At 35.4% G+C, this 27045-nt stretch overlaps 2 protein-coding genes across 3 annotated transcripts in view; one reads left to right on the top strand and one right to left on the bottom strand.

Annotated features, from left to right (window-relative positions):
• LOC142358633 (uncharacterized) lies at positions 1-25774 on the bottom strand. Its single transcript, XM_075410091.1, has 6 exons — positions 25216-25774; positions 21411-21579; positions 20812-20995; positions 19644-19800; positions 18886-19195; positions 1-428 (listed from the first exon to the last, which is right to left on the bottom strand). Exons 1-6 carry the CDS (start codon positions 25297-25299, stop codon positions 127-129), a joined length of 1206 nt encoding a protein of 401 aa, XP_075266206.1. The 5' UTR covers positions 25300-25774; the 3' UTR covers positions 1-126.
• Positions 25775-26432: 658 nt separating this feature from the next.
• Positions 26433-27045, top strand: part of LOC142358645 (uncharacterized) — a 111817-nt gene continuing 111204 nt past the window's right edge. For both annotated transcript variants that reach the window (XM_075410109.1, XM_075410111.1), the window contains exon 1: positions 26433-26721. The gene's annotated coding sequence lies outside the window, so the exon portion shown is untranslated. The remainder of the gene's footprint in view (positions 26722-27045) is intronic.

Here is a 27045-nt window from a genome sequence, read left to right as displayed (position 1 = left end):
TGAATTGCCAAGATTTACTTTGTGGAAGCTCTGACAGATTTTAAAGTTTTTTTATACGGTTGCATCCATAAAATAATTGGATATTAGTTAATTCACTATGAGTATGTAGCATGAGTATGTAGTATGCTAATGAGCTGGTTGAATAGAGCGTGGAGTGGTGTTGTTGATGCCTGGAGTTGTTTTGGCTGAGTTGAATCTGGTCACTGGTAGTAGCACTTGACAGTCAGAGGGTAGGATTGGATCCTTTGTGTGCTCCGCAGTCCACATTTGCTGCTGCAACAGAGTGTAAATGGAGGGCAAAGCCTCATTGCATGCAACAAGTGAGGCTGAAGCTGATGACGTCACCTTCGTCACTCGGGCACCATTGTTCTGTGTGATCCAGTTTTCCGCTTTCACTCTTTTGGATTTTGGAGAATTGATGGCTTTGTCTAAATAAGTTCAGTTGCAGCTATCTTTAGTATTAATTTTCTACGTTAATGTTATTTTAAGTTTATGCTACATTGCAAGGCAAGTATCATTTTTTTCAAAAGTATTTTTGACCTATGTAGTCCATATTTCGTTACTACTCTTCATTATGCGTCACTACTTTACAATCTGAAAACTAGTGACTTTCATAGCGGATAATAGTTACGAAATATGGGGAAAATTTGGTGATTTATTCTGCGAAAAAATGTAACTTAATGCCGAGCTGTAAAAACATGCAATAGGAAGACAGAAAAGAGTGCAGACTGAACAAAAACAACTGCAATTATGCAGTGTTTAGTATCAGCCATCTTAGCTCTGAGGGGCTTTGTGAAAAAATTCTGAATTGATTTGAGGAATTAACTGAAAACGAATTAAGACCAAAGTCTAAGAACTACGGATTCAGAGATTAGGGAATAAATTAAGTAAACTGAGGACAAGTTCAGTCGAAAAGTTTCCGTTTGTACTTATGATAGGGAAATTAGTTAAGTTAACTGCGGATTTTGGTGACAAATTTTAGTCACTCTTTTTTGATTGATTACAAAATTTAATTGCACGGTAATAGGTGACGGAAGTTAAAGTCGAGTATGTAGATGTACTCGTTAAAAACTGCTATTTAAGGATCTTTTCTGCTAGCGCAACCCCACACCCCCCCCCCCCCAGCCCTATATAGCCGTTAAATTTGCAACCCCCAAAAGCTAAGTTTTCGCGAAGTGTAAGAGTGATATTTGCATTTCATTGCAACAAGAGTGTCTAGGTAGATTGAAGGCACTTGTAGAATAGTTTCCTTAAAAAATTTCAAAAAATCAAGCCCTTATTGTAGCCGATAACACCAAAAATGAACTAATACAGAAAATTTTATTGATGTTTACGTTATATGCAACAAATTTTGGTTGAATGCATAATACTTTCAAACCATAGCTGTGCTAGCTTTTAGTATAGCTTAGCTTTAACAATATGTTTAAACATTTATAAATGGGGGTGCCTAACTAAGCGTGGGGCGGCTAGCAGAAAAGATCCCTATTTAATTAGTAATTTGAAGTTTTCAATGATTCAGGTACCTACTAATTACTACTAGCAGTAGGTCTCTGAATCAGCAAGAATGGCAGAGCGGTCTTTCTATTCAGTTTTTTTCTCACAATTGTCAACAAAGTTGTCACAACAAAATGATCACAATCAAACTTTTATGCATAATTGACTCTCAATGTTACGCCATCCTCAAATGTACGCTTCCTAATTTCAAATTTAAGCTTCGAGATCACTGCATGTACACTCCTGGCAAGGCATGTTACACAATTATAAATGCATTGAATGTTTTGCATGGAAAATTATGCAATTCAGCTGTTTACAATGGGCGCTGATTTTAACCAAAAATAAGCCAACATAAATATTCGGTGTTCCATTTCTGAATGGTTATTAATTACCAAATTCTCATAATTAAACTTGCTGCAATATATCGCAGCTAATTTTCGGCAATTCGCCTGTCATTAAAAAAAAACTTTTGACGTCTCACATTCCTTTCCCACGTTTTTGCATTCGACAAATCTGTAAGAATGTTTCGCTTTTGTACTTGATATCTTTTGTTGCTTTCGCTATCATTTTGCTTCTTCGTCAAAAGTTTGTTTAGTTATCTTTCGCCTTACATGATATCCCTCATTGTCTGGGTTTCGTAAATTACTAAAAATAAAAAGGTCATTTAGAGATACGGAAAATCGTTGTAGGAGTACAATATTTTTTTTAATATAAACGACGTCATATCAATGCAACATAATCATTCTAATCAGTCCAATTCAAAATAATTATTTCTTGCTCCATTATTTAATGACTATTAGTAATGATTTTCTCATACTAAAGCTTGCTGAAATCTATCGCAGCTTTTTGGAACTTCGTCTGTTTTCTTAAAAATGTTTTCGCCGTCTTACATTCCGTTCCCTTTTTGTTGCTCTCGAGAAATTTGTCAGGGGCCTTTTATCGCTCTTCGATTCGCTTTTGTACTTGATATCATTTGCTGCAATCGCTACCATTTTGCTTTTTCGTCAAAAACTTGCCATAGTGCATAAAATATATGGAGCTCCTTTATTTGATGATTATTTGTAATGATCTTCTCGTAGTAAAACTTGTTGAAATCTACCGCAATTTTTTGGACAATTCGCCTGTTATTTAAAAAAAGTTTTACCGTGTTACATTTCTTTCCTTCTACTTTACGTTCAAGAGAAATTTGTATCATTTTTATCGCTCTTATATTTGCTTTTGCACTTGTTCTCATTTGCTGAACTCGCTACCATTTTGCTTTTTTGTCAAAAGCTTGTTAAGTTATCTTTTACCTTACATGATTTGCTTCACTGTCTAGGATTCTTCAATTACTAAAAATAAAAAGGTCACCCACAGATACGGAAAATCGTTGCGGGAGTACAGTATATTTGTTACGAAGTAAATGAAATATTAACCAATCAGATTCGAGTATTTTAAATGCTTAAAGAAACCGTTCTAATTGAATAAAATACGTTCTAATGTACGTAGAAAGTTCCAAAAAAGATCGTATAACCTAATTTTAAGTAAATATAACCACGATATATATCATTAAGCTTGTTTGCGGCTGAATATTTTTAGGTTTTCTAGACAATTGTTGACTGAATGCGAACCGATTTGACTTCAATGACATCATACGAAAAAAACCTGTTAAATGAACATCAAAAAATCTTGCCGTTTAAGTTTCACTTGTCGAACTGAACTTTGAAATGCTTAAAGGATTTTGATGTGTACGTTTTGGAGCTTATATATTATCTGCATTGAATCTTCCGAACTACTGTGTATTTACTGAGCTAACAATATTTATATAATATAAACAACGTCATATCAATGCAACATAATCATTCTAATCAGTCCAATTCAAAATAATTATTTCTTGCTCCATTATTTAATGACTATTAGTAATGATTTTCTCATACTAAAGCTTGTTGAAATCTATCGCAGCTTTTTGGAACTTCGTCTGTTTTCTTAAAAATGTTTTCGCCGTCTTACATTCCGTTCCCTTTTTGTTGCTCTCGAGAAATTTATCAGGGGCCTTTTATCGCTCTTCAATTCGCTTTTGTACTTGATATCATTTGCTGCAATCGCTACCATTTTGCTTTTTCGTCAAAAACTTGCCATAGAGCATAAAATATATGGAGCTCCTTTATTTGATGATTATTTGTAATGATCTTCTCGTAGTAAAACTTGTTGAAATCTACCGCAATTTTTTGGACAATTCGCCTGTTATTTAAAAAAAGTTTTACCGGGTTACATTTCTTTCCTTCTACTTTACGTTCAAGAGAAATTTGTATCATTTTTATCGCTCTTATATTCGCTTTTGTACTTGTTCTCATTTGCTGCACTTGCTACCATTTTGCTTTTTTGTCAAAAGCTTGTTAAGTTATCTTTTACCTTACATGATTTGCTTCACTGTCTAGGATTCTTCAGTTACTAAAAATAAAAAGGTCACCCACAGATACGGAAAATCGTTGTGGGAGTACAGTATATTTGTTACGAAGTAAATGAAATATTAACCAATCAGATTCGAGTATTTTAAATGCTTAAAGAAACCGTTCTTATTGAATAAAATACGTTCTAATGTACGTAGAAAGTTCCAAAAAAGATCGTATAACCTAATTTTAAGTAAATATAACCACGATATATATCATTAAGCTGGTTTGCGGCTGAATATTTTTAGGTTTTCTAGACAATTGTTGACTGAATGCGAACCGATTTGACTTCAATGACATCAGACGAAAAAAACCTGGTAAATGAACATCAAAAAATCTTGCCGTTTAAGTTTCACTTGTCGAACTGAACTTTGAAATACTTAAAGGCTTTTGATGTGTACGTTTTGGAGCTTATATATTATCTGCATTGAATCTTCCGAACTACTGTGTATTTACTGAGCTAACAATATTTATATAATATAAACAACGTCATATCAATCCAACAATCATTTCAATCCAACAAATATTCTTTTGTCCTTTATTTAATGGCTATTGGTAATGATCTTCTCTGAGTAAAGCTATCTGAAAGCTATCACTGCTTATTCTCAGCAATTAACCTGCTTTTTTTATGTCTCACATTTCTGTCTCATTTTGCTTTTCCAATTTGTAAGGAGCATTTTTATTGCTCTTCTATTCGAATTTGTACTTGATTTCTTTTGTTGCATTCGCTACTGTTTTGCTTTTTCGTCAAGAGCTTGTTAAGTTATGTTGTACCTTACATGATTTGCTTTACTGTTTAGGTGTCTGAAATTAATGGAAATAAAAGGTCTCCTGAAGATACTGAAAATAATTGTAGATTAGAGTATGCTTACTTAATCATAGCAAAACGTCTTCGGTGCCGCCCGAAGAGCGTACTTTAAAAGAGACTATTGAAAGTGCATGTTTCATTTTGGTGTATGTGCTATCAGTGAATTGCGGAGAAGCAAGTATGTTCACCAAATTTTAGTTATAATATTAGTTTTTGCAGCTTAAAATTTCCAGCTTGATTTTAGGGTATGCGCACGGAATCGTTTCTTTGTTTATAAAATTTGCACCACCCGTATCCGAAAATTTTAGAACTTTTTTATTGAACTCTCAAAGTGAACCCTTTCAACATAACAATTGAGTATTTTATGAGACTTTACGGAGGTACTCAGGGTTTTCCCTGTGGTTATGTCGTTTCAAATTGAATTGCAAGAGTTTCACCTGATTGTATTACCTGATTTGATAATACTGACGTGGATTTGTTCGTTTTTGGCCGATTGCTTCTAATTCTGAATATATGCGAGCTTGAGTAAAATGCATGTTCCTATGGCATTTTAAGAAGATGCCTTTATTCTCTACTAGTTTTGTGCTATAATTGAAATATTCATAGTGCTTTGTGCATTACCGATTGATGATTATTTGCTTGCTGTCAGTTGCACCTGCATAGCGATATTTTTCATTGAAATTGGTGGAAAACTTGGGCTGGTTTTGTAAATTTTAATTTGTTTTCTTTTATTTTAAGGCTATTGGTGGAAGATTATACATTTTGATCTTGAATGTTCTGTTGGCCCAATAGGCTGTTTTGATAACAGCTAAATTTGTAAGTGAATTATGTCCTACCAATAAATTAAAAGTAGTCTTTTTGCAGGATGTCTTATTTTTTATCTGTATTGATGTATTTAGCATGCTCATCAGAACCGCAAGTATCAATTTTATTACTGTACAGTTGCTTAATTTGCCAGGTTTTTATTAAGTTGTGGAAGGAGCTTTGTTTTCGTGTCATTTTTGTTAATAAAGTCTCTAAGTCTTTGTTGCGGCAGTGTGATTTGAAGAAATCTATGTGAAGGCTACAGAAAATGTTGTATTTCTCTTTGACCTGCCTATAAATAAAACGCTTTGAGTGATTGGGCTCCTGCACTTTCGCGAGCAATGAGCTGCGTGGAAATATTTCATAATATTTCTCAGTATTGTTCTATTGTCGTTTTTTTCGTTGGAGAGATTAGAAGTGTAGTGTAGAAAGATATAAAAGTAGTAAAAACGCCCGAATGATGTCAGTAAGCACCTCACTAAAATCTAATTTACAAATTAGAAGTAAAATCTCATTGCAAATTTTTATTGTTGAGTTAAGTTTAAAACATTCACTTGCACATTTTAAAATGCCGAAAGTCTGCAGTGCCAGGAGTTAAAATGCCAGAAGTTCCTCTGTTGCCAGAAGTTGACTTTCGTCATTTTAAAACGTGGGCGTTTCGTGTTTTAAACATGGCTACGTGAATCTGCATAAGTCACATAGAAATTCTGGCTACGTGGTTCTCGATAAAGGCCGGAAGTTCTCAGTAACTTCAAGCAGAGTCAGATAACCATTAATTATAAATAATCTCATGGATACCAAAAAACTGCTCTTTAAGTGGGCATGTGATCAAAAATATAATTTTAGATGTTTCCACGGAAGCACTTGATGTAGGCGTATCTTTTTTATCCCGTTTTTGCTTGACCTTTTAAAAATCTAGAATGTCTTTTTTGCAGGATGTCTTATATTTTATCTGTATTGATGTATTTAGCATGCTCATCAGAACCGCAAGTATCATTTTTATTACTGTACAGTTGCTTAATTTGCCAGGTTTGTGTTATTGTGGAAGGAGCTCTGTTTTCGTGTCACTTTTTGTTAAAGTCTCTAAGTCTTTGTTGCGGCAGTGTGATTTGAAGAAATCTATGTGAAGGCTACAGAAAATGTTGTATTTCTCTTTGACCTGCCTATAAAGAAAACGCTTTGAGTGATTGGGCTCCTGCACTTTCGCGAGCAATGAGCTGCATGGAAATATTTTATAATTCTCAGTATTGTTCTATTGTCGGTTTTTTTTTCGTTGGAGAGATAATAAGTGTAGTGTAGAAAGATATGAAAGTATTAAAAACGCCCGAATGATGTCAGTAAGCACCTCACTAAAATCTAATTTACAAATTAGAAGTAAACTCTCATTGCAAATTTTCATTGTTGAATTAAGTTTAAAACACTCACTTGCACATTTTAAAATGCCGAAAGTCTGCAGTGCCAGGAGTTAAAATGCCAGAAGTTCCTCTGTTGCCAGAAGTTGACTTTCGTCATTTTAAAACATGAGCGTTTCGTGTTTGAAACATGGCTACGTGAATCTGCATAAGTCACATAGAAATTCTGGCTACGCGGTTCTCGATAAACGCCAGAAGTTCTCATTAACTTCAAGCAGAGTCAGATAACCATTAATTATAAATAATCTCATGGATACCAAAAAACTGCTGTTTAAGTGCGCATGTGTTCAAAAATATAATTTTGCGTGTTTCCACGGAAGCACTTGATGTAGGAGTATTTTTTTATGCCGTTTTTGCTTGACTTTTTAAAAATCTAGAATGTCTTTTTTGCAAGATGTCTTATATTTTATCTGTATTGATGTATTTAGCATGCTCATCAGAACCGCAAGTATCATTTTTATTACTGTACAGTTGCTTAATTTGCCAGGTTTGTGTTATTGTGGAAGGAGCTCTGTTTTCGTGTCACTTTTTGTTGATAAAGTCTCTAAGTCTTTGTTGCGGCAGTGTGATTGAAGGAATCTATGTGAAGGCTACAGAAAATGTTGTATTTCTCTTTGACCTGCCTATAAAGAAAACGCTTTGAGTGATTGGGCTCCTGCACTTTCGCGAGCAATGAGCTGCATGGAAATATTTTATAATTCTCAGTATTGTTCTATTGTCGGTTTTTTTTTCGTTGGAGAGATAATAAGTGTAGTGTAGAAAGATATGAAAGTATTAAAAACGCCCGAATGATGTCAATAAGCACCTCACTAAAATCTATTTTACAAATTAGAAGTAAGCTCTCATTGCAAGTTTTCATTGTTGGATTAAGTTTAAAACACTCACTTGCACATTTTAAAATGCCGAAAGTCTGCAGTGCCAGGAGTTAAAATGCCAGAAGTTCCTCTGTTGCCAGAAGTTGACTTTCGTCATTTTAAAACGTGAGCGTTTCGTGTTTGAAACATGGCTACGTGAATCTGCATAATTCACATAGAATTTCTGGCTACGTGGTTCTCGATAAACGCCAGAAGTTCGCAGTAACTTCAAGCAGAGTCAGATAACCATTAATTATAAATAATCTCATGGATACCAAAAAACTGCTGTTTAAGTGGGCATGTGTTCAAAAATATAATATTAGGCGTTTCCACGGAAGCACTTGATGTAGGCGTATCTTTTTTATGCCGTTTTTGCTTGACCTTTTTAAAATCTAGAATGTCTTTTTTGCAGGATGTCTTATTTTTTTATCTGTATTGATGTATTTAGCATGCTCATCAGAACCGCAAGTATCATTTTTATTACTGTACAGTTGCTTAATTTGCCCGATTTGTGTTATTGTGGAAGGAGCTCTGTTTTCGTGTCACTTTTTGTTGATAAAGTCTCTAAGTCTTTGTTGCGGCAGTGTGATTTGAAGAAATCTATGTGAAGGCTACAGAAAATGTTGTATTTCTCTTTGACCTGCCTATAAAGAAAACGCTTTGAGTGATTGGGCTCCTGCACTTTCGCGAGCAATGAGCTGCATGGAAATATTTTATAATTCTCAGTATTGTTCTTTTGTCGGTTTTTTTTTCGTTGGAGAGATAATAAGTGTAGTGTAGAAAGATATGAAAGTATTAAAAACGCCCGAATGATGTCAGTAAGCACCTCACTAAAATCTAATTTACAAATTAGAAGTAAACTCTCATTGCAAATTTTCATTGTTGAATTAAATTTAAAACACTCACTTGCACATTTTAAAATGCCGAAAGTCTGCAGTGCCAGGAGTTAAAATGCCAGAAGTTCCTCTGTTGCCAGAAGTTGACTTTCGTCATTTTAAAACGTGGGCGTTTCGTGTTTTAAACATGGCTACGTGAATCTGCATAAGTCACATAGAAATTCTGGCTACGTGGTTCTCGATAAAGGCCGGAAGTTCTCAGTAACTTCAAGCAGAGTCAGATAACCATTAATTATAAATAATCTCATGGATACCAAAAAACTGCTCTTTAAGTGGGCATGTGATCAAAAATATAATTTTAGATGTTTCCACGGAAGCACTTGATGTAGGCATATCTTTTTTATGCCGTTTTTGCTTGACCTTTTTAAAATCTAGAATGTCTTTTTTGCAGGATGTCTTATTTTTTTAAGTATTGATTTATTTAGCATGCTCATCAGACTCGCAAGTATCAATTTTATTACTGTACAGTTGCTTAATTTGCCAGGTTTGTGTTAAATTGTGGAAGGAGCTCTTTTTCCGTGTCACTTTTTGGCGATAAAGTCTCTAAGTCTTTGTTGCGGCAATGTGATTTGAAGAAATCTATGTGAAGGCTACAGAAAATGTTGTATTTCTCTTTGACCTGCCTATAAAGAAAACGCTTTGAGTGATTCGGCTCCTGCACTTTCGCGAGCAATGAGCTGCGTGGAAATATTTTATATTTCTCAGTATTGTTCTATTGTCGGTTTTTTTCGTTGGAGAGATTAGAAGTGTAGTGTAGAAAGATATAAAAGTAGTAAAAACGCCCGAATGATGTCAATAAGCACCTCACTAAAATCTAATATACAAATTAGAAGTAAAATCTCATTTCAAATTTTTATTGTTGAATTAAGTTTAAAACACTCACTTGCACATTTTAAAATGCCGAAATTCTGCAGCGCCAGGAGTTAAAATGCCAGAAGTTGACTTTCGTCATTTTAAAACGTGAGCGTTTCGTGTTTTTAACATGGCTACGTGAATCTGCATAAGTCAATAGAAATTCTGGCTACGCGGTTCTCGATAAACGCCAGAAGTTCTTAGTAACTTCAAGCAGAGTCAGATAACCATTAATTATAAATAATCTCATGGATACCAAAAAACGGCTCTTTAAGTGGGCATGTGATCAAAAATATAATTTTAGGTGTTTCCACGGAAGCACTTGATGTAGGCGTATCTTTTTTATGCCGTTTTTGCTTGACCTTTTTAAAATCTAGAATGTCTTTTTTGCAGGATGTCTTAATGTTTTATCTGTATTGATATATTTAGCATGCTCATCAGAACCGCAAGTATCAATTTTATTACTGTAAAGTTGCTGAATTTGCCAGGTTTGTGTTGAATTGTGGAAGGAACTCTGTTTTCGTGTCACTTTTTGGTGATAAAGTCTCTAAGTCTTTTTTGCGGCAGTGTGATTTGAAGAAATCTATGTGAAGGCTACAGAAAATGTTGTATTTCTCTTTGACCTGCCTATAAAGAAAACGCTTTGAGTGATTGGGCTCCTGCACTTTTGCGAGCAATGAGCTGCGTGGAAATATTTTTATAATATTTCTCAGTATTGTTCTATTGTCGGTTTTTTTCGTTGGAGAGATTAGAAGTGTAGTGTAGAAAGATATAAAAGTAGTAAAAACGCCCGAATGATGTCAATAAGCACCTCACTAAAATCTAATTTACAAACTAGAAGTAAACTCTCATTGCAAATTTTCATTGTTGAATTAAGTTTAAAACACTCACTTGCACATTTTAAAATGCCGAAAGTCTGCAGTGCCAGGAGTTAAAATGCCAGAAGTTCCTCTGTTGCCAGAAGTTGACTTTCGTCATTTTAAAACGTGAGCGTTTCGTGTTCTAAACATGGCTACGTGAATCTGCATAAGTCACATAGAAATTCTGGCTACGCGGTTCTCGATAAACGCTGGAAGTTCTCAGTAACTTCAAGCAGAGTCAGATAACCATTAATTATTAATAATCTCATGGATACCAAAAAACTGCTGTTTAAGTGGGCATGTGTTAAAAAATATAATTTTAGGTGTTTCCACGGAAGCACTTGATGTAGGCGTATCTTTTTTATGCCGTTTTTGCTTGACCTTTTTTAAATTTAGAATGTCTTTTTTGCAGGATGTCTTATTTTTTTTTATCTGTATTGATGTATTTAGCATGCTCATCAGAACCGCAAGTATCAATTTTATTACTGTACAGTTGCTTAATTTGCCAGGTTTTTGTTAAGTTGTGGAAGGAGCTTTGTTTTCGTGTCATGTTTGTTAATAAAGTCTCTAAGTCTTTGTTGCGGCAGTGTGATTTGAAGAAATCTATGTGAAGGCTACAGAAAATGTTGTATTTCTCTTTGACCTGCCTATAAAGAAAACGCTTTGAGTGATTGGGCTCCTGCACTTTCGCGAGCAATGAGCTGCATGGAAATATTTTATAATTCTCAGTATTGTTCTATTGACGGTTTTTTTTTTCGTTGGAGAGATAATAAGTGTAGTGTAGAAAGATATAAAAGTAGTAAAAACGCCCGAATGATGTCAGTAAGCACCTCAATAAAATCTAATTTACAAATTAGAAGTAAACTCTCATTGCAAGTTTTCATTGTTGAATTAAGTTTAAAACACTCACTTTCACATTTTAAAATGCCGAAAGTCTGCAGTGCCAGGAGTTAAAATGCCAGAAGTTCCTCTGTTGCCAGGAGTTGATCTTCTTCATTTTAAAAGGTGAGCGTTTCGTGTTTTAAACATGGCTACGTGACTCTGCATAAGTCACATAGAAATTCTGGCTACGCGGTTCTCGATAAACGCCGGAAGTTCTCAGTAACTTCAAGCAGAGTCAGATAACCATTAATTATAAATAGTCTCATGGATACCAAAAAACTGCTGTTTAAGTGGGCATGTGTTCAAAAATATAGTTTTATTTGTTTCCACGGAAGCACTTGATGTAGGCGTATCTTTTTTATGCCGTTTTTGCTTGACCTTTTTTAAATCTAGAATGTCTTTTTTGAAGGATGTCTTATTTTTTTATCCGTTTTGATATATTTAGCATGCTCATCAGAACCGCAAGTATCAATTTTATTACTGTACAGTTGCTTAATTTGCCAGGTTTGTGTTAAATTGTGGAAGTAGCTCTGTTTTCGTGTCACTTTTTGTTGATAAAGTCTCTAAGTCTTTGTTGCGGCAGTGTGATTTGAAGAAATCTATGTGAAGGCTACAGAAAGTGTTGTATTTCTCTTTGACCTGCCTATAAAGAAAACGCTTTGAGTGATTGGGCTCCTGCACTTTCGCGAGCAATGAGCTGCGTGGAAATATTTTTATAATATTTCTCAGTATTGTTCTATTGTCGGTTTTTTTCGTTGGAGAGATTAGAAGTGTAGTGTAGAAAGATATAAAAGTAGTAAAAACGCCCGAATGATGTCAGTAAGCACCTCACTAAAATCTAATTTACAAATTAGAAGTAAACTCTCATTGCAAATTTTCATTGTTGAATTAAGTTTAAAACACTCACTTTCACATTTTAAAATGCCGAAAGTCTGCAGTGCCAGGAGTTAAAATGCCAGAAGTTCCTCTGTTGCCAGAAGTTGACCTTCTTCATTTTAAAAGGTGAGCGTTTCGTGTTTTAAACATGGCTACGTGACTCTGCATAAGTCACATAGAAATTCTGGCTGCGCGGTTCTCGATAAACGCCAGAAGTTCTCAGTAACTTCAATCAGAGTCAGATAACCATTAATTTTAAATAATCTCATGGATACCAAAAAAAAAGCTGTTTAAGTGGGCATGTGTTGAAAAATATAATTTTAGGTGTTTCCACGGAAGCACTTGATGTAGGCGTATCTTTTTTATGCCGTTTTTGCTTGACCTTTTTTAAATCTAGAATGTCTTTTTTGCAGGATGTCTTATTTTTTATGTGTATTGATGTATTTAGCATGCTCATCAGAACCGCAAGTATCAGTTTTATTACTGTACAGTTGCTTAATTTGCCAGGTTTGTGTTAAATTGTGGAAGTAGCTCTGTTTTCGTGTCACTTTTTGTTGATAAAGTCTCTAAGTCTTTGTTGCGGCAGTGTGATTTGAAGAAATCTATGTGAAGGCTACAGAAAATGTTGTATTTCTCTTTGACCTGACTATAAAGAAAACGCTTTGAGTGATTGGGCTCCTGCACTTTCGCGAGCAATGAGCTGAATGGAAATATTTTATAATTCTCAGTATTGTTCTATTGTCGGTTTTTTTCGTTGGAGAGATAATAAGTGTAGTGTAGAAAGATATGAAAGTATTTAAAACGCCCGAATGATGTCAGTAAGCACCTCACTAAAATCTAATTTACAAATTAGAAGTAAACTCTCATTGCAAATTTTCATTGTTGAATTAAGTTTAAAACACTCACTTGCACATTTTAAAATGCCGAAAGTCTGCAGTGCCAGGAGTTAAAATGCCAGAAGTTCCTCTGTTGCAAGAAGTTGACTTTCGTCATTTTAAAACGTGAGCATTTCGTGTTTGAAACATGGCTACGTGAATCTGCATAATTCACATAGAATTTCTGGCTACGTGGTTCTCGATAAACGCCAGAAGTTCTCAGTAACTTCAATCAGAGTCAGATAACCATTAATTATAAATAATCTCATGGATACCAAAAAACCTGCTGTTTAAGTGGGCATGTGTTGAAAAATATAATTTTAGGTGTTTCCACGGAAGCTTTTGATGTAGGCGTATCTTTTTTATGCCGTTTTTGCTTGACCTTTTTAAAATCTAGAATGTCTTTTTTGCAGGATGTCTTATTTTTTATGTGTTTTGATGTATTTAGCATGCTCATCAGAACCGAAAGTATCAGTTTTATTACTGTACAGTTGCTTAATTTGCCAGGTTTGTGTTAAATTGTGGAAGTAGCTCTGTTTTCGTGTCACTTTTTGTTGATAAAGTCTCTAAGTCTTTGTTGCGGCAGTGTGATTTGAAGAAATCTATGTGAAGGCTACAGAAAATGTTGTATTTCTTTGACCTGACTATAAAGAAAACGCTTTGAGTGATTGGGCTCCTGCACTTTCGCGAACAATGAGCTGAATGGAAATATTTTATAATTCTCAGTATTGTTCTATTGTCGGTTTTTTTCGTTGGAGAGATAATAAGTATAGTGTAGAAAGATATGAAAGTATTAAAAACGCCCGAATGATGTCAATAAGCACCTCACTAAAATCTAATATACAAATTAGAAGTAAAATCTCATTTCAAATTTTTATTGTTGAATTAAGTTTAAAACACTCACTTGCACATTTTAAAATGCCGAAATTCTGCAGTGCCAGGAGTTAAAATGCCAGAAGTTGACTTTCGTCATTTTAAAACGTGAGCGTTTCGTGTTTTAAACATGGCTACGTGAATCTGCATAAGTCACATAGAAATTCTGGCTGCGCGGTTCTCGATAAACGCCAGTTCTCAGTAACTTCAATCAGAGTCAGATAACCATTAATTATAAATAATCTCGTGGATACCAAAAAAACTGCTGTTTAAGTGGGCATGTGTTGAAAAATATAATTTAAGGTGTTTCCACGGAAGCACTTGATGTAGGCGTATCTTTTTTATGCCGTTTTTGCTTGACCTTTTTAAAATCTAAAATGTCTTTTTTGCAGGATGTATTATTTTTTATGTGTATTGATGTATTTAGCATGCTCATCAGAACCGCAAGTGTCAGTTTTATTACTGTACAGTTGCTTAATTTGCCAGGTTTGTGTTAAATTGTGGAAGTAGCTCTGTTTTCGTGTCACTTTTTGTTGATAAAGTCTCTAAGTCTTTGTTGCGGCAGTGTGATTTGAAGAAATCTATGTGAAGGCTACAGAAAATGTTGTATTTCTCTTTGACCTGACTATAAAGGAAACGCTTTGAGTGATTGGGCTCCTGCACTTTCGCGAGCAATGAGCTGAATGGGAATATTTTATAATTCTCAGTATTGTTCTATTGTCGGTTTTTTTCGGTGGAGAGATAATAAGTGTAGTGTAGAAAGATATGAAAGTATTAAAAACGCCCGAATGATGTCAGTAAGCACCTCACTAAAATCTAATTTACAAATTAGAAGTAAACTCTCATTGCAAATTTTCATTGTTGAATTAAGTTTAAAACACTCACTTGCACATTTTAAAATGCCGAAAGTCTGCAGTGCCAGGAGTTAAAATGCCAGAAGTTCCTCTGTTGCCAGAAGTTGACTTTCGTCATTTTAAAACGTGGGCGTTTCGTGTTTTAAACATGGCTACGTGAATCTGCATAAGTCACATAGAAATTCTGGCTACGTGGTTCTCGATAAAGGCCGGAAGTTCTCAGTAACTTCAAGCAGAGTCAGATAACCATTAATTATAAATAATCTCATGGATACCAAAAAACTGCTGTTTAAGTGGGCATGTGTCCAAAAATATAATTTTAGGTGTTTCCACGGAAGCACTTGATGTAGGCGTATCTTTTTTATGCCGTTTTTGCTTGACCTTTTTTAAATCTAGAATGTTCTCTCTTTAGCTTATGTGATTTAATTTTGGTCGAAAGAAACGGGATAAACGTGAAGGTCTGAGGCCGTTACGTTGCTGAGCCGCTCTCGTGCAGTTTTGCTAAGCTCAATTTCTGCTGTTTATCGAGGCTGCTGAGTAATGTTGGAGGAGGCAAAAATTTATGGTATTTCATGCAGTTAAATTTCAAAAATTCCACCTACAATCAGATCTTTTCTACTATTAAGTTGGCTATATAGCTCTGTGATTTAGGTGAAGTCTAACCGTTGCTGCCTCGAACCACGCACTCGTAAACACTCGGCAATTATGTGAATCAAACTGGACTAATTAACGCTTTAGCTAGCCTACAATAATATAGGATAAACCAGCGACAGCCCATTAGTGTAGAGTTTAGTTCAAAGTTCAAGAGTTTCATGCGTGGTTTCCTTCGTTCTTTCACATTTGTTAATCATAACTTTCCCATCCTGAGCTTTCGCTGGTGAAACAAATAGGTCCGTTTTTTGACAGGTCTCAAATACAGATATGCGCGCTAACACTAGCGCTAATGAAAACAACATTTTGAACTCAAATACGTTGTTTTGACAAAGATAAGACCAAAATAGCGCACAAATGAGCAACAATACCAAAATTGGTGTTTTGCAAGACAAAATAACACATAATAGACACACAAAATTGTGGCGCGATTTGGGGCAAGGCAAATAAGACCAAGATGATTAGAGTTGGAAAACCTCGAGGTCATTCACTTTAAAACTTAGCTCATTGAAACTACAAAGGAAATATATTTATGGTCCTTATTTTTTCATTTAAAAACTGAACTTAATTAATTGTCATTGTTGGCTTTGCTTCAAATTCCCTTATCCGAATCTGTTCGTCAGTCTTTAATAATTAATAGCTCGCTCGCGTCAGGACAACAAAATCGTCAAAGCGCGACTCTGGAGGGCACCAGTAAAGCTGCCTCCGATGGCTGGAAAAACGCCACGGGCGAAACATTTTCGGGTGTCTAAGACCAAAACGAACAATGAGCAGCAATTTTACCAAGGGGAAGAAATCCCTCACTGGAGCACAACAACACCAACAACATCCACAACAACACGAACAACATCCGCAACAACACGATCAACAAGAGCATCAATCGACCTATGATAGCGACTTGTCCGAAAACGGAAGACTCGAACAAAAAGCGCTAATAAAAATAAAGAAAGTACAAAATGAGCGTTGCCATGCTGATTAAAAGTTAACTCTAATTCAATTTAAATCCTTGTCATGTGTGTGCTAGTTTGATTTCATCAATTATATAATCAAAATTGAACAATTTAACCCTTTATTTTTTGGGTTAACACGATTAACAAAAAACAATGGGTTTTTCTACCACTCATGCCGGCCTTTAGGTAAATTTCTCCTCTATTTGGGCCAATTTTGTTTCCAGTATAGCAATCCCAGGGGGCTTGCTCTAATTCATCGGTGTCATAAAACATGTAAGTATTAGTTCGAAAAGCTCGGGTTATCATTCTCAAATCTGTTGTAACAATTTTAAGATCGTCTGGGCCATAAATAAGAGGAAAGCGCCCATCAACTTTAATAACTGGTGGTCAGGGCTTTCTTTCCGTAAAAAACGCATGAGTTTTTCATTTTTTCCGCCTTGCTTACGGTGTCCGGTCAAAAACACGCAGCTAAAATGGGGATCAATAGTGTCCACGGTTTTATTGATAAAGGCTATAGGATCTAACTAAGGGGCGTTCGTGAAGCAATTGTTTTCAAGTAACGGCCTTTCGTTAATTACTAGGCTTAATTCGTAACAAATTCTATCAAGTATAAGGCGAGTAGCATGAACGAAATTGCCGGTAAGACGCCGATGAATGATCTGATCGCTGCAATAATCACAGTTGCGTACTACTTCCCGAATGATGGCATTTGCTCTCTGGGCATCGTAAGATTGTTTAACAAGCCGTTCGAGCTTAACTGCTTTAATATGCTCGTGGTCACTATTTAGTTTTTGAATGCTAATTTTTGCATTCCTGGTATGCAAGACTTTAGTCCAGTCTTTATTAAAAAGGCGTAGCTTTGGTTTGAGATACCGACTACACAATCGTTTGAAATTGAATTATTTTTGCCTATCAATTTCACAGTCTTTTGTAAAAGCATTTTGGCAATAGAATTTTATATCTTAAATGTGAAAATCCGTTTGTGCTTTTAATAAAATCAAATGAAAGCAACCAAGTGACACTAAACGGAGTTTTTTTTGCTTATCACTAAACAAACATTGTAGAAATAGCAAGCTGTTACCAAACTGGAGCTGAAGTGAGCATGAAATTATGATTCAGCGCGATATACCTTGCTAAATTTTTGAAAATATAAGCGTCTCGAATTTCAAGCAAGTCCTCAAAACCCTACCTCCTCACGCCCGATCACCTTGAAATTTTAAATGGTGACTCCTGGGACAATTTCATAAGCAATGAGAAAAACAACGGGCTTTTTCCTGTACCAAAGCAGCTTTTTGGCATTTCAAAACAAACAAAGAAAAAGAGGATAAATGAATCTTTTTGTTCTGCTATGAAAGAAGCAACTTTTTTGCAAGAGTCAACATATTTACCAAGACCTCATTCGGACGTGAAGAACTCAGATAAGTTACCTTTCAATCTCAAAGTGTTAACGCTGAAACTTTTTCACAAGGAAAAAGAGGTAGAAAGGGCTAAGCTTCTTATTTCTTTTTTGACTTTGATGATCATAAGGAAAGGGTTTAAATTTGTTTAAAACTAAACATTGTTCCATCCTTAGGGGGAAGCAAAGGTACCCATAGGTCAAATTAGATGCGTATCCGTAACTGTGAGAGAGTAAAACCCAGCATGCATAAACTTACATACAGATTGCTGAGGATGAAACATGAACTGTGCCATATTCTGAAACTATCAAACCGAGGTGAACACTTAACTCCGGTCAACTCGGGCAAACATTTGCATAAGATAAGTTCCCTCTTGTGACTGACCTTCTACGCCCATTATTACACTTATATGTTTGGTCAAAATGGTCTAAAAGGAACGACAGACATATTACGTTTTGCCGATAAGAAATTGATGCGGTTGAGTACCCTTAGGCACAAGAAAAATGCTCGGAGAGAGATTTGCGAATCGGAAAAGCAGTAGATCGTTAAATAATTTAGTGATAGTTTGAGAGACAACATTGACACGTGAGTTCAACTTGCTTAGGTAAAAAGTGTGTTGGAAGAAAGTGCAAAATAGTTCGATCTTTCTGATTAGGTTAAATTACTCTGACTTAGTGGTATCGGGATTCCTCCAACTGTTTTAAGTTACATCTAATTTTTTTATATCTGAATAACAGCATAATATTTGATTGTGTTCGTTGATTTTCTGCCTCGTAATTACTTATTCTGGGATAATCCTTAGCTTCAATTCGTTGATTTGAGGAACCGATATATACTTGGATGTTTTAATCGGTTTATTTGAGTGAAATATTACTTTAATTACCTGGAAAATAAATTTATTATAGCGCCCATCAAACAGTTTTTGTATACAGCTTTGGGAGAGTAACGGGGACAACAGTCTATGCTTATTTGTCAGACGAACTCACTTTTTTTCGAAGAACCTTTCAATTTTGATGGAATTTTTGCCGCTAGCCAGTCCCCAGCTAGAAGCCTTCTAACGATAAAAATACAAAATTCTACAATTAACATAGTTAGATGCTACAATGACTGAACCTAACCGTGTTGAAATTTGGAATCCAGAATCATATGCAGCCTCTTGAGCTCGCTGTACTTGAATGCATTCTGCTCCTCAACTTCATTGTAACTGCTTCTCGTTCTGTGTCTGTGCGATAGACTTCTGTCTTTCCTCACTGGACTAGATTTAGTGCCCTGTCGGTTGTTGGCTCTGGTCGTGAGATAAGGCAGACCAGTGGTGGGTGCTGTTAGGGCAGACCTCGGAGCTGGTCTCTCTCCCCGTCTGCGAAGAGTAATGCGCTGTTCGGTGCGCGCCCGTGACACGAGGTCGTAGCGCAGCGTCTCAAAACTTCTCTAAATAAAACTTTGACCGTTTTTCTCTAACAGGTGTGGTTTTTAATGCTTAAAACTTCTAGTTGCATCATTTGAAATTGACATTGTATGCATTTTAACGGTATATATCAATTGTAATAGCTATTATCTCATTGGTCCAGAAAAATCTCTTAAAACACTTTTCTATTTCAAAAGGCTGATAGGAACGAAATGGGAAATAATTGCATAAGTTTTTATTCTACATTTCTATTGTGAGTTGGAATTCTTGGAGTAAACAAACATCTTGCAATTATTTCCCATTTCGTTCCTATCAGCCTTTTGAAATAGAAAAGTGTTTTAAGAGATTTTTCTGGACCAATGAGATAATAGCTATTACAATTGATATATACCGTTAAAATGCATACAATGTCAATTAGAGATAATTAAATGTGGCCATGGGAATAATGGAAGAAAAGGAAGTAGTATTTACCCTCTTGTGTTCCTTGCTGAGTTTGTGGTTAGCCCAGTCGCGAGCTGTACGGCGGTGAGTTGTGTCTCTGGTGAGGTAGTTGGCATTCCCCTCCAGTAGCAGAACATTGGCACAGTGGTACTGCTCCAATCGGATTGCCATCACCAACGGAGTCAGCCTATCGACAAGTCCTCAACACTTTCATTAGTTCCTTGGCTTCGTTTTTTAAAATATGTCATGCGAGAAAAAAATGGAAAGCTGACTGACTTTAACTGGATTTCGATTGTCATGGCTAGTTTTTTTTGTCTGAAGCTTATTTTGTTGGTATATTCTTTGTCTATGGCTTCTTAATTTTACTATGATGACAATTGAGTTCACTCTTTTAAAAAACCACTTGTTTTTACGGATCGTCAATATTGCAGGCAAGCTCTCAGCGATCAATTCTGAGTGTATGCTACGAACAAGTGCAATAGTTGATTTCCCCTGAATTGACTTCAAATGGGGAGCATATTTTTGGTCGAGAAAACGATATCAACTTATTGGTTAGCATGGAACTGTAATGGAACAATTCATTAAAAGTGAGTGTCAAGTTAAGATTCAGTAGTCGAAAATCCTACCTGCTGTATGTGGAGAATTTTGTAGCAATTGTTTTAGTCTTACGGAGGATGGGATTTAGGCGAAAGCTCGATTAGACGAAATCAATTTTTGTTGCCATTAAGCAAAAATTTTATGCGAAAGTCAGTTCAAACACTTCAAAAACCGCCTGAGGCTACAAAAAACTTAGTTGTCCCTAACAATTGTCTTAACTTGATAACACAGAGAAATACTTTAATAGCGTAAATTTGCAGCATTTCAATATAGTTCTATCCCATAGTTGTGTCAATTTTTTTTCGGAGTTATCCGCAGCACGTAGCTCTAAACTGTTTAGAACAAAGCTTTTTTTTAAAAAAATAAATAAATTCACTCTTTCCGTATTAACTTTTAACAAAATCCTGTTCTTTTACATCAATTGTATCAATTCATTTTCATCATGTTAAGACAATTGCTATTTTGCGCAGCTCCTTTAAAGTTCAAATAGTCTTCAATTTTACTATTCACCGAAGCTGTTGAGAAGACAAAATCATGTTGTGAAGGGCAATTTTTTGGCATGTTTTTCTAAGAATTTCTAATAAGGGGAAGCGATACTTACCCTTCTGGGGTTTTTGGGTCAACACTGATTCCCATCTCTTTGAATGCAGTCACTAGCATTGTGAGAGTGTCTGTGTCTCCGTTGATCACTGCATGGTGTAGGTTGGAGAGACCGAAGGTGTCCGTGTTGTTCATGCTAATTGTCGCTTTATTCTCTAACAGTAAACTCAGCAGTTCACTCCGACCTGAAGCATCGACATTTTGATACCCTATCTGTACAATAGTGTGACTGGTTGATCAGAGGTTGATTTCAAATTTGCCATCAATACGTTGCTATGCACTTGCTATCAACTTTCGATCGTATAGCCTTATAACTGTAATAAAACCATTGTTTTATAAGAAAAACTACTTCTTCGAAGATTGCGCGAGCTGGGTTTGATCGGTAGCAGGTTTGGAATTATTATTTTATAATATATGAACTCAATTGAGGAATCTTGACTTGTTTTCTATAAGAATTGATTTCTCTCATCGAGATATTATAGACTCAATTTGACTGCATTTTACATTTTATATAAAATTTGGTTGAAGAAGCGTTTGATGTTGTTTGTGCTTGTATGCTGAGTTTGTGACTGCTCTTATGAGTGATTGGGATGAATGTACCTTTGATGATGGCATATGTGAAAATGTTCCTGTTGAGATTGTCACTCGCATCATGGTCTGTCCTCTCGTCCTCTAGCAGCATCCGTAGCATCTTCACCCCTAGCTGCTCGTCGTCTATCAGAGCACACAGGATCACTGCAGTCTTCTCTGTCTCATCCCTCGCATTCACCTGTCGATATTGAAATAAGTTTATTCAAACCAAGTGCAACCAAGAACATACTTTGCGATATAATGGCGTTTTTAGTCATCTTCCGCTTTTGCTCATTTTCAAACTTAGGAGAAGCATTTTTTTGTAGTTATGCCATAGACTTACCTGTAGATTACCAGGAACAATTTGCATTTTTTATGCTACCGATTTTTCGTAATAAACGGGCTAAACGTTAAACTGGATGTGATTAAGATGCTGACACAGCCCCCCACCCATACTAGAGAATTATGGTGTGCAGGTGTAAATTTGTTGTATAATTGTCAATTTTATGTGGTTTTCTCGCTGTCTAAACTTGCAAGAACTTCAAATTTTGCTACCGTTTTCGTCGGATATTTTTACTCCTCTCTTCAAACTCTTGTTGTGAACTTTTTCTTGTCCTGTCTGCGTAAATATGGAAACTATCCGTTCAAAAATTCGTTATCACTTTGCAAAAATTGCAATTTTTAATTTTGATGAAAATCTTTATTGTTCCGACCCCTCTTGAGGGGGGGGGGGGGGGGCTATATACTCAAATGGGTTTTTTTGTTCACTTAATTTTGACCAATCGATTTATTCATCGCAGAGAGTTGCAAGTGGTATCATTAAAAAGCCCGTCCAGCGTAGAATATGGAATTAAAACGATTTTCTTGAATTTCGTTTTCTAGAGCGAGTTATTGATGTTTAAATTTTTCGTTGGATATTTTTACTCCTCTCTTCAAACTCTTGTTGTGAACTTTTTCTTGTCCTGTCTGCGTAAATATGGAAACTATCCGTTCAAAAATTCGTTATCACTTTGCAAAAATTGCAATTTTTAATTTTGATGAAAATCTTTATTGTTCCGACCCCTCTTGAGGGGGGGGGGGCTATATACTCAAATGGGTTTTTTTGTTCACTTAATTTTGACCAATCGATTTATTCATCGCAGAGAGTTGCAAGTGGTATCATTAAAAAGCCCGTCCAGCGTAGAATATGGAATTAAAACGATTTTCTTGAATTTCGTTTTCTAGAGCGAGTTATTGATGTTTAAATTTTTCGTTGGATATTTTTACTCCTCTCTTCAAACTCTTGTTGTGAACTTTTTCTTGTCTTGTCTGCGTAAATATGGAAACTATCCGTTCAAAAATTCGTTATCACTTTGCAAAAATTGCAATTTTTAATTTTGATGAAAATCTTTATTGTTCCGACCCCTCTTGAGGGGGGGGGGGCTATATACTCAAATGGGTTTTTTGTTCACTTAATTTTGACCAATCGATTTATTCATCGCAGAGAGTTGCAAGTGGTATCATTAAAAAGCCCGTCCAGCGTAGAATATGGAATTAAAACGATTTTCTGGAATTTCGTTTTCTAGAGCGAGTTATTGATGTTTTAATTTTTGTGAATGTTTGACCGATTTGCGTTATTTTTATTCAAATTTTCCGCAATTTTTGCATAAATTTTCGTCAATTTTGCTAAAGATGTGTAAAAATTTTTAACAATAGTATAGTTGATTTTATTTATAAAGATAAAAAAAATGTATTGTTGACTATTTTGATTTAATTTTTTTTGACTAAAAATTACGAAGTTCAGCCTTTTTGATAAAAATTATCACGAAATAACGTTCTTTAGTCCACTTTGATTAAATTTTCCGGCAGTTCACGCCCAGAAACCACTAACACAATCTCTGTGAACTGAAAAAGGGGGCGAGTTCTACTTCAGCTTACATTGAGAGTGCTCTGAAATTAAAGTTTTGCCTTTTTCGCTAACTTTACTCGTTGATTATCAAAAACGCTGCATTTATTTTTGATTAACAAATTATGTATATATATAAAACGTTCAAAGAATTGAGTGTTCCTAATGGATGAACAGCATTATCAGGGCTAGTTTTGGACCAATCTTGGACTGTTACAATCCAAAAATATTTCGTATTGTAATCAGTCGGTCTTTTTTTTTAAAAAATCGAACTTTATATTAATTAAAGAACAGAATATTTCAAAATAAAGCTCGCTGGTGATAATTCTAATTGGCTTCCTCAGCAGCTCCAACTTAATGTATCTAGTTTTTTACTTGAATTCTTATGGTCGTTTTGAGTTTTAAAAATATTTGATTTTTAAATAAATAATGGCTTATTGAACTTTGCCTCTACTTTGTTCTTAATTAGGTCAATTTGTAGCTTAGTGTCAGCAAAGAAAGAATTCGTCTTATTTCTACTGAATTAAAGATGATTCTTCATTGCTTTTTTACTCTATGGTTATGGTTTTCTGGCTTTGATACTACTAGATTTCACGGTATTTACTACTAAATTTTTAGGTATTCGCCTTTTTTCGCGTTTTCTCGTTTTGTCACATTATCACATTATTGAAAGTTCACATATCAGACTATTGGCGTTGAATATCGGGCATAATTGAAGATATCAAAATCTTTAAGGACATAGATTATGGTTTTAACGGCTTCGACACCACTTTCTTGAAGAATTTAGTTGAATTTATTTTTGTTCTTAACTGTCGTTTTACTTAATCTTTAGTCGGATGAAATTTTCTGTATAATGAGAGTCTTCGTTGAATTTTATGGAAGAAAGTTGAGCCGATTTTAGCAGATAGCTGATGGCTTTCATGACTTTGAAAACAATTGTTTACAACAATAAAAAAATTTAACATCGCATTTTTGTTCTTTATATTGTCTAGTTGATACCTAGTCTCGTTAATTACAGATCATATATGACAATATTGATGTCAAGAAAAGGTTTCGCAAGGGGCTGGTGTCACAAACTCTATTTTTTTTGAAGAATTCATTAATGAGAGGTCACATACCACATCATCGTTGTTCGAAGGCGCAATCAAACATATTTGGGGTCAAAATATGGCTTTACGGCTTCGACAGTGTTTTCTGGCAAAATTTGATTGAAATTGTGTTTGTTGTCTGTTTGTTATTCTTTTTGTAGCCACATTAAAAATTGAATAATGACAAGTCTTAATGCCCTCCTATAGGTAATCGCAATTTTGTGGGCTGTTTTAAGCTGATTTCCAATGGTTTTGATTACTTTAAAATTAATTGTTTTTAAAAATTATACGCAAACTATTAAACTTCAGCGTTTTTTTCTTCTTTGTCTGATTGCTATCGAGCCCTATTATGGACTGGTCCCATATCTTTTCTGCATACAAGTGAAGTACAAGTTAGTTTGTTTAGTTTCAGTTTTATCTAATGCTATTTTGACTGTTATTAAGTTTTGTTTTTATATTGGACATAATTTTTTGGATGTAATTAATGTTTGTTGTTGTTGTTTGGTTTTGCTGTTCGTCTTGACTCGCTTTCTTAATAATGGCAAATCTCATCAATCTAATGCTTCATTTTTTACTCCACTTAGTTATCTACTTTGGAGGCTATCTCTTCGTTCGTAAACTTTAATTTGGGGGGTTTTCTATCTGTTCTTCATTTGTTAGACAATTATGTCAAAATTGTGGATGAGCATGGTCGGAACCTTATGTGCGATGGCACATTCCGAGCCTCCTTGTATTGATCGAATTCTCTTAGTTGATGTTTCAAATTGGTCAAGTTTATTTGCTGATTTTTTGCTGGAGACAATTGGTAATCAAGAGCATGCTTGTTTAAATGCAAAGAACTGTTAAATAACGTTGCTCTTACTTTGAGTTGGTTGGTTGGCATTCTGAGAAGCAGTCGCAGCTGATGCACTCGGCCATGAGACACAACTTTATGCAGAATTGACATGTCTTAGATATCCTGAGGATACAATCGCTTTATCACCTGCTAAGTCTATTTTTCAATTCGGGTAATATTAGTATAAAGTGATTATAGCTTGCGGGAGTGAAACTCCGTGTGTTATATAATGGCGATGAAATGATCGTATATGTTTTCGACTGTTTTGAGTATCAGTTGATAGTTTTTCACTCTCAAAATCAGAACGGCGAGTTTGTAATAATTTTTACGAGAGTTCTGTTTTTCGTCACCATCACCAAGAGTGTTTTTGTATTCAAATTTTGAAGCATCTTGCAATGCGAAGCTAATACGTTTGTTTCTTCAGCAGTAAAACTGGCATGAATTAATTGACAGTGTTATGCTAGATTCTTTTAAAGTAGATAAACGTTTTTGGTCAGTAAATTAAGCTAGAAAATGTAATCAGCTTAGTGTGTCTGTATGCATATGCCGCTCTGATAAGAGAAGTTTAACTAAATATACAGAATTGGCAACAAATAGTTCAATGATATGAATATGGGTCACTTTTGTATTAGATGTCTGCAGATGTGGAGATTTCCAAGAGATAAGCCTATTCTCAGACCAGGTAGGCGTGGGAAAACTGGCGTGGGAAGGATATAACACGTGACGTCATTCCAAACCTATTCCGAAATTAATCCAATATACTTGGCATTGATCTATGCCTTGATGTTAGCCATATCAAAAGATTAACTTTTCCCCCAATGAGCAATAGTCTGACAATTAAGAAAGCAAATTCCAAATTGTCTTCAATTTCTTCAAATGGAGCAGCTGGCCGGTGCGATAATGTAAGAAGTCCTCAAAGTCTCTTGAAATGCGCTATGTAAACGGTTCACTTTGTGTTTTCTGGAGAAGAATGAGTTCATTTTGAACTCTGTTTAACCATTAAATGCTATCTTGCGCAATCTGATTTTCTCTAGAAACATACTCTTGTCTTACTATTTCCATAATTATGGAAATTATATTTCATGATTTACTCGGATGGGGTTGAAGAATCGAAAAAGCTGAAGCCCAATTTGCGCATTACGAGTAGTACCCCACTTTTGGGTACAGAAAGGGTGTAAAAAACATGCGACTTTAACTGCCACTACGGTTCGAAATATCTAACAACTACTTGGGCTTTCAGTTTGTTGTATGAATGCATTGAGGTCAGTGTTTATATACAGAAAAGGTGGGCGAGTCAAGTTTGCACTGCTGATTGGCTGTCTATTAACGTCAGTTTATCTCATATGCCAGCTACTGCTGTACTCTGGACTTCTTCTGACACCACCCGCGTGGAAAGAAGCTGATAAACTCAAAAGCAGTCATAAAGGAAATGTTTTGACCGGAAACCGTCAAAAAGGGGCAAACACAATTGCACCTGCCAAAAACATTGTTTGCAATGACCCTCGCACCGGGCTCCAGATTGCTTCCGAACTGGTTCGCAAATTGAGCATGTTTTGAATACTATCATGTCAACATATAGATGTCTTCTCAGACGCCACAACTAATTTTCTATTTGTGACAATTCTTTGGTTAATAAACTGTTATTAATTGTTCTCACACAAAGTTTGTAGCTATTATAGTTGTCCTGCTGATCTTTTATGCGACATACCGTACTACATACTTCCACTAATCTTTTTTGCTCTGTTATGGCCATTTAAAATATAAAAACGGGTTAGACAGGAAATGTCCGGAAAGTATTGAGTTGCTGAGCAGTTACCTTAAAGAGCTTGACTAATCTCAAACTCAAAAATCGTGAAG

This window comes from Convolutriloba macropyga, chromosome 2, assembly GCF_964194025.1.
Source record: "Convolutriloba macropyga chromosome 2, txConMacr16.3, whole genome shotgun sequence".
Taxonomy (NCBI): domain Eukaryota; kingdom Metazoa; phylum Xenacoelomorpha; order Acoela; family Convolutidae; genus Convolutriloba; species Convolutriloba macropyga.
The sequence above is the reverse complement of the archived record's forward strand: the minus strand, read 5'-3'. Positions and strand labels throughout refer to the sequence as shown.

Bases quoted from the DNA above. Each gene is read 5' to 3' on its own strand.
- LOC142358633 (XM_075410091.1), bottom strand. From the start codon at position 25,299: ATGTCAATTCTGCATAAAGTTGTGTCTCATGGCCGAGTGCATCAGCTG. The intron at 20,996-21,410 runs GTACATTCATCC...TCGATGCTTCAG, and splicing joins CACATATGCCATCATCAAAG to GTCGGAGTGAACTGCTGAGT. The intron at 19,801-20,811 runs GTAAGTATCGCT...ACTTGTCGATAG, and splicing joins GACCCAAAAACCCCAGAAGG to GCTGACTCCGTTGGTGATGG.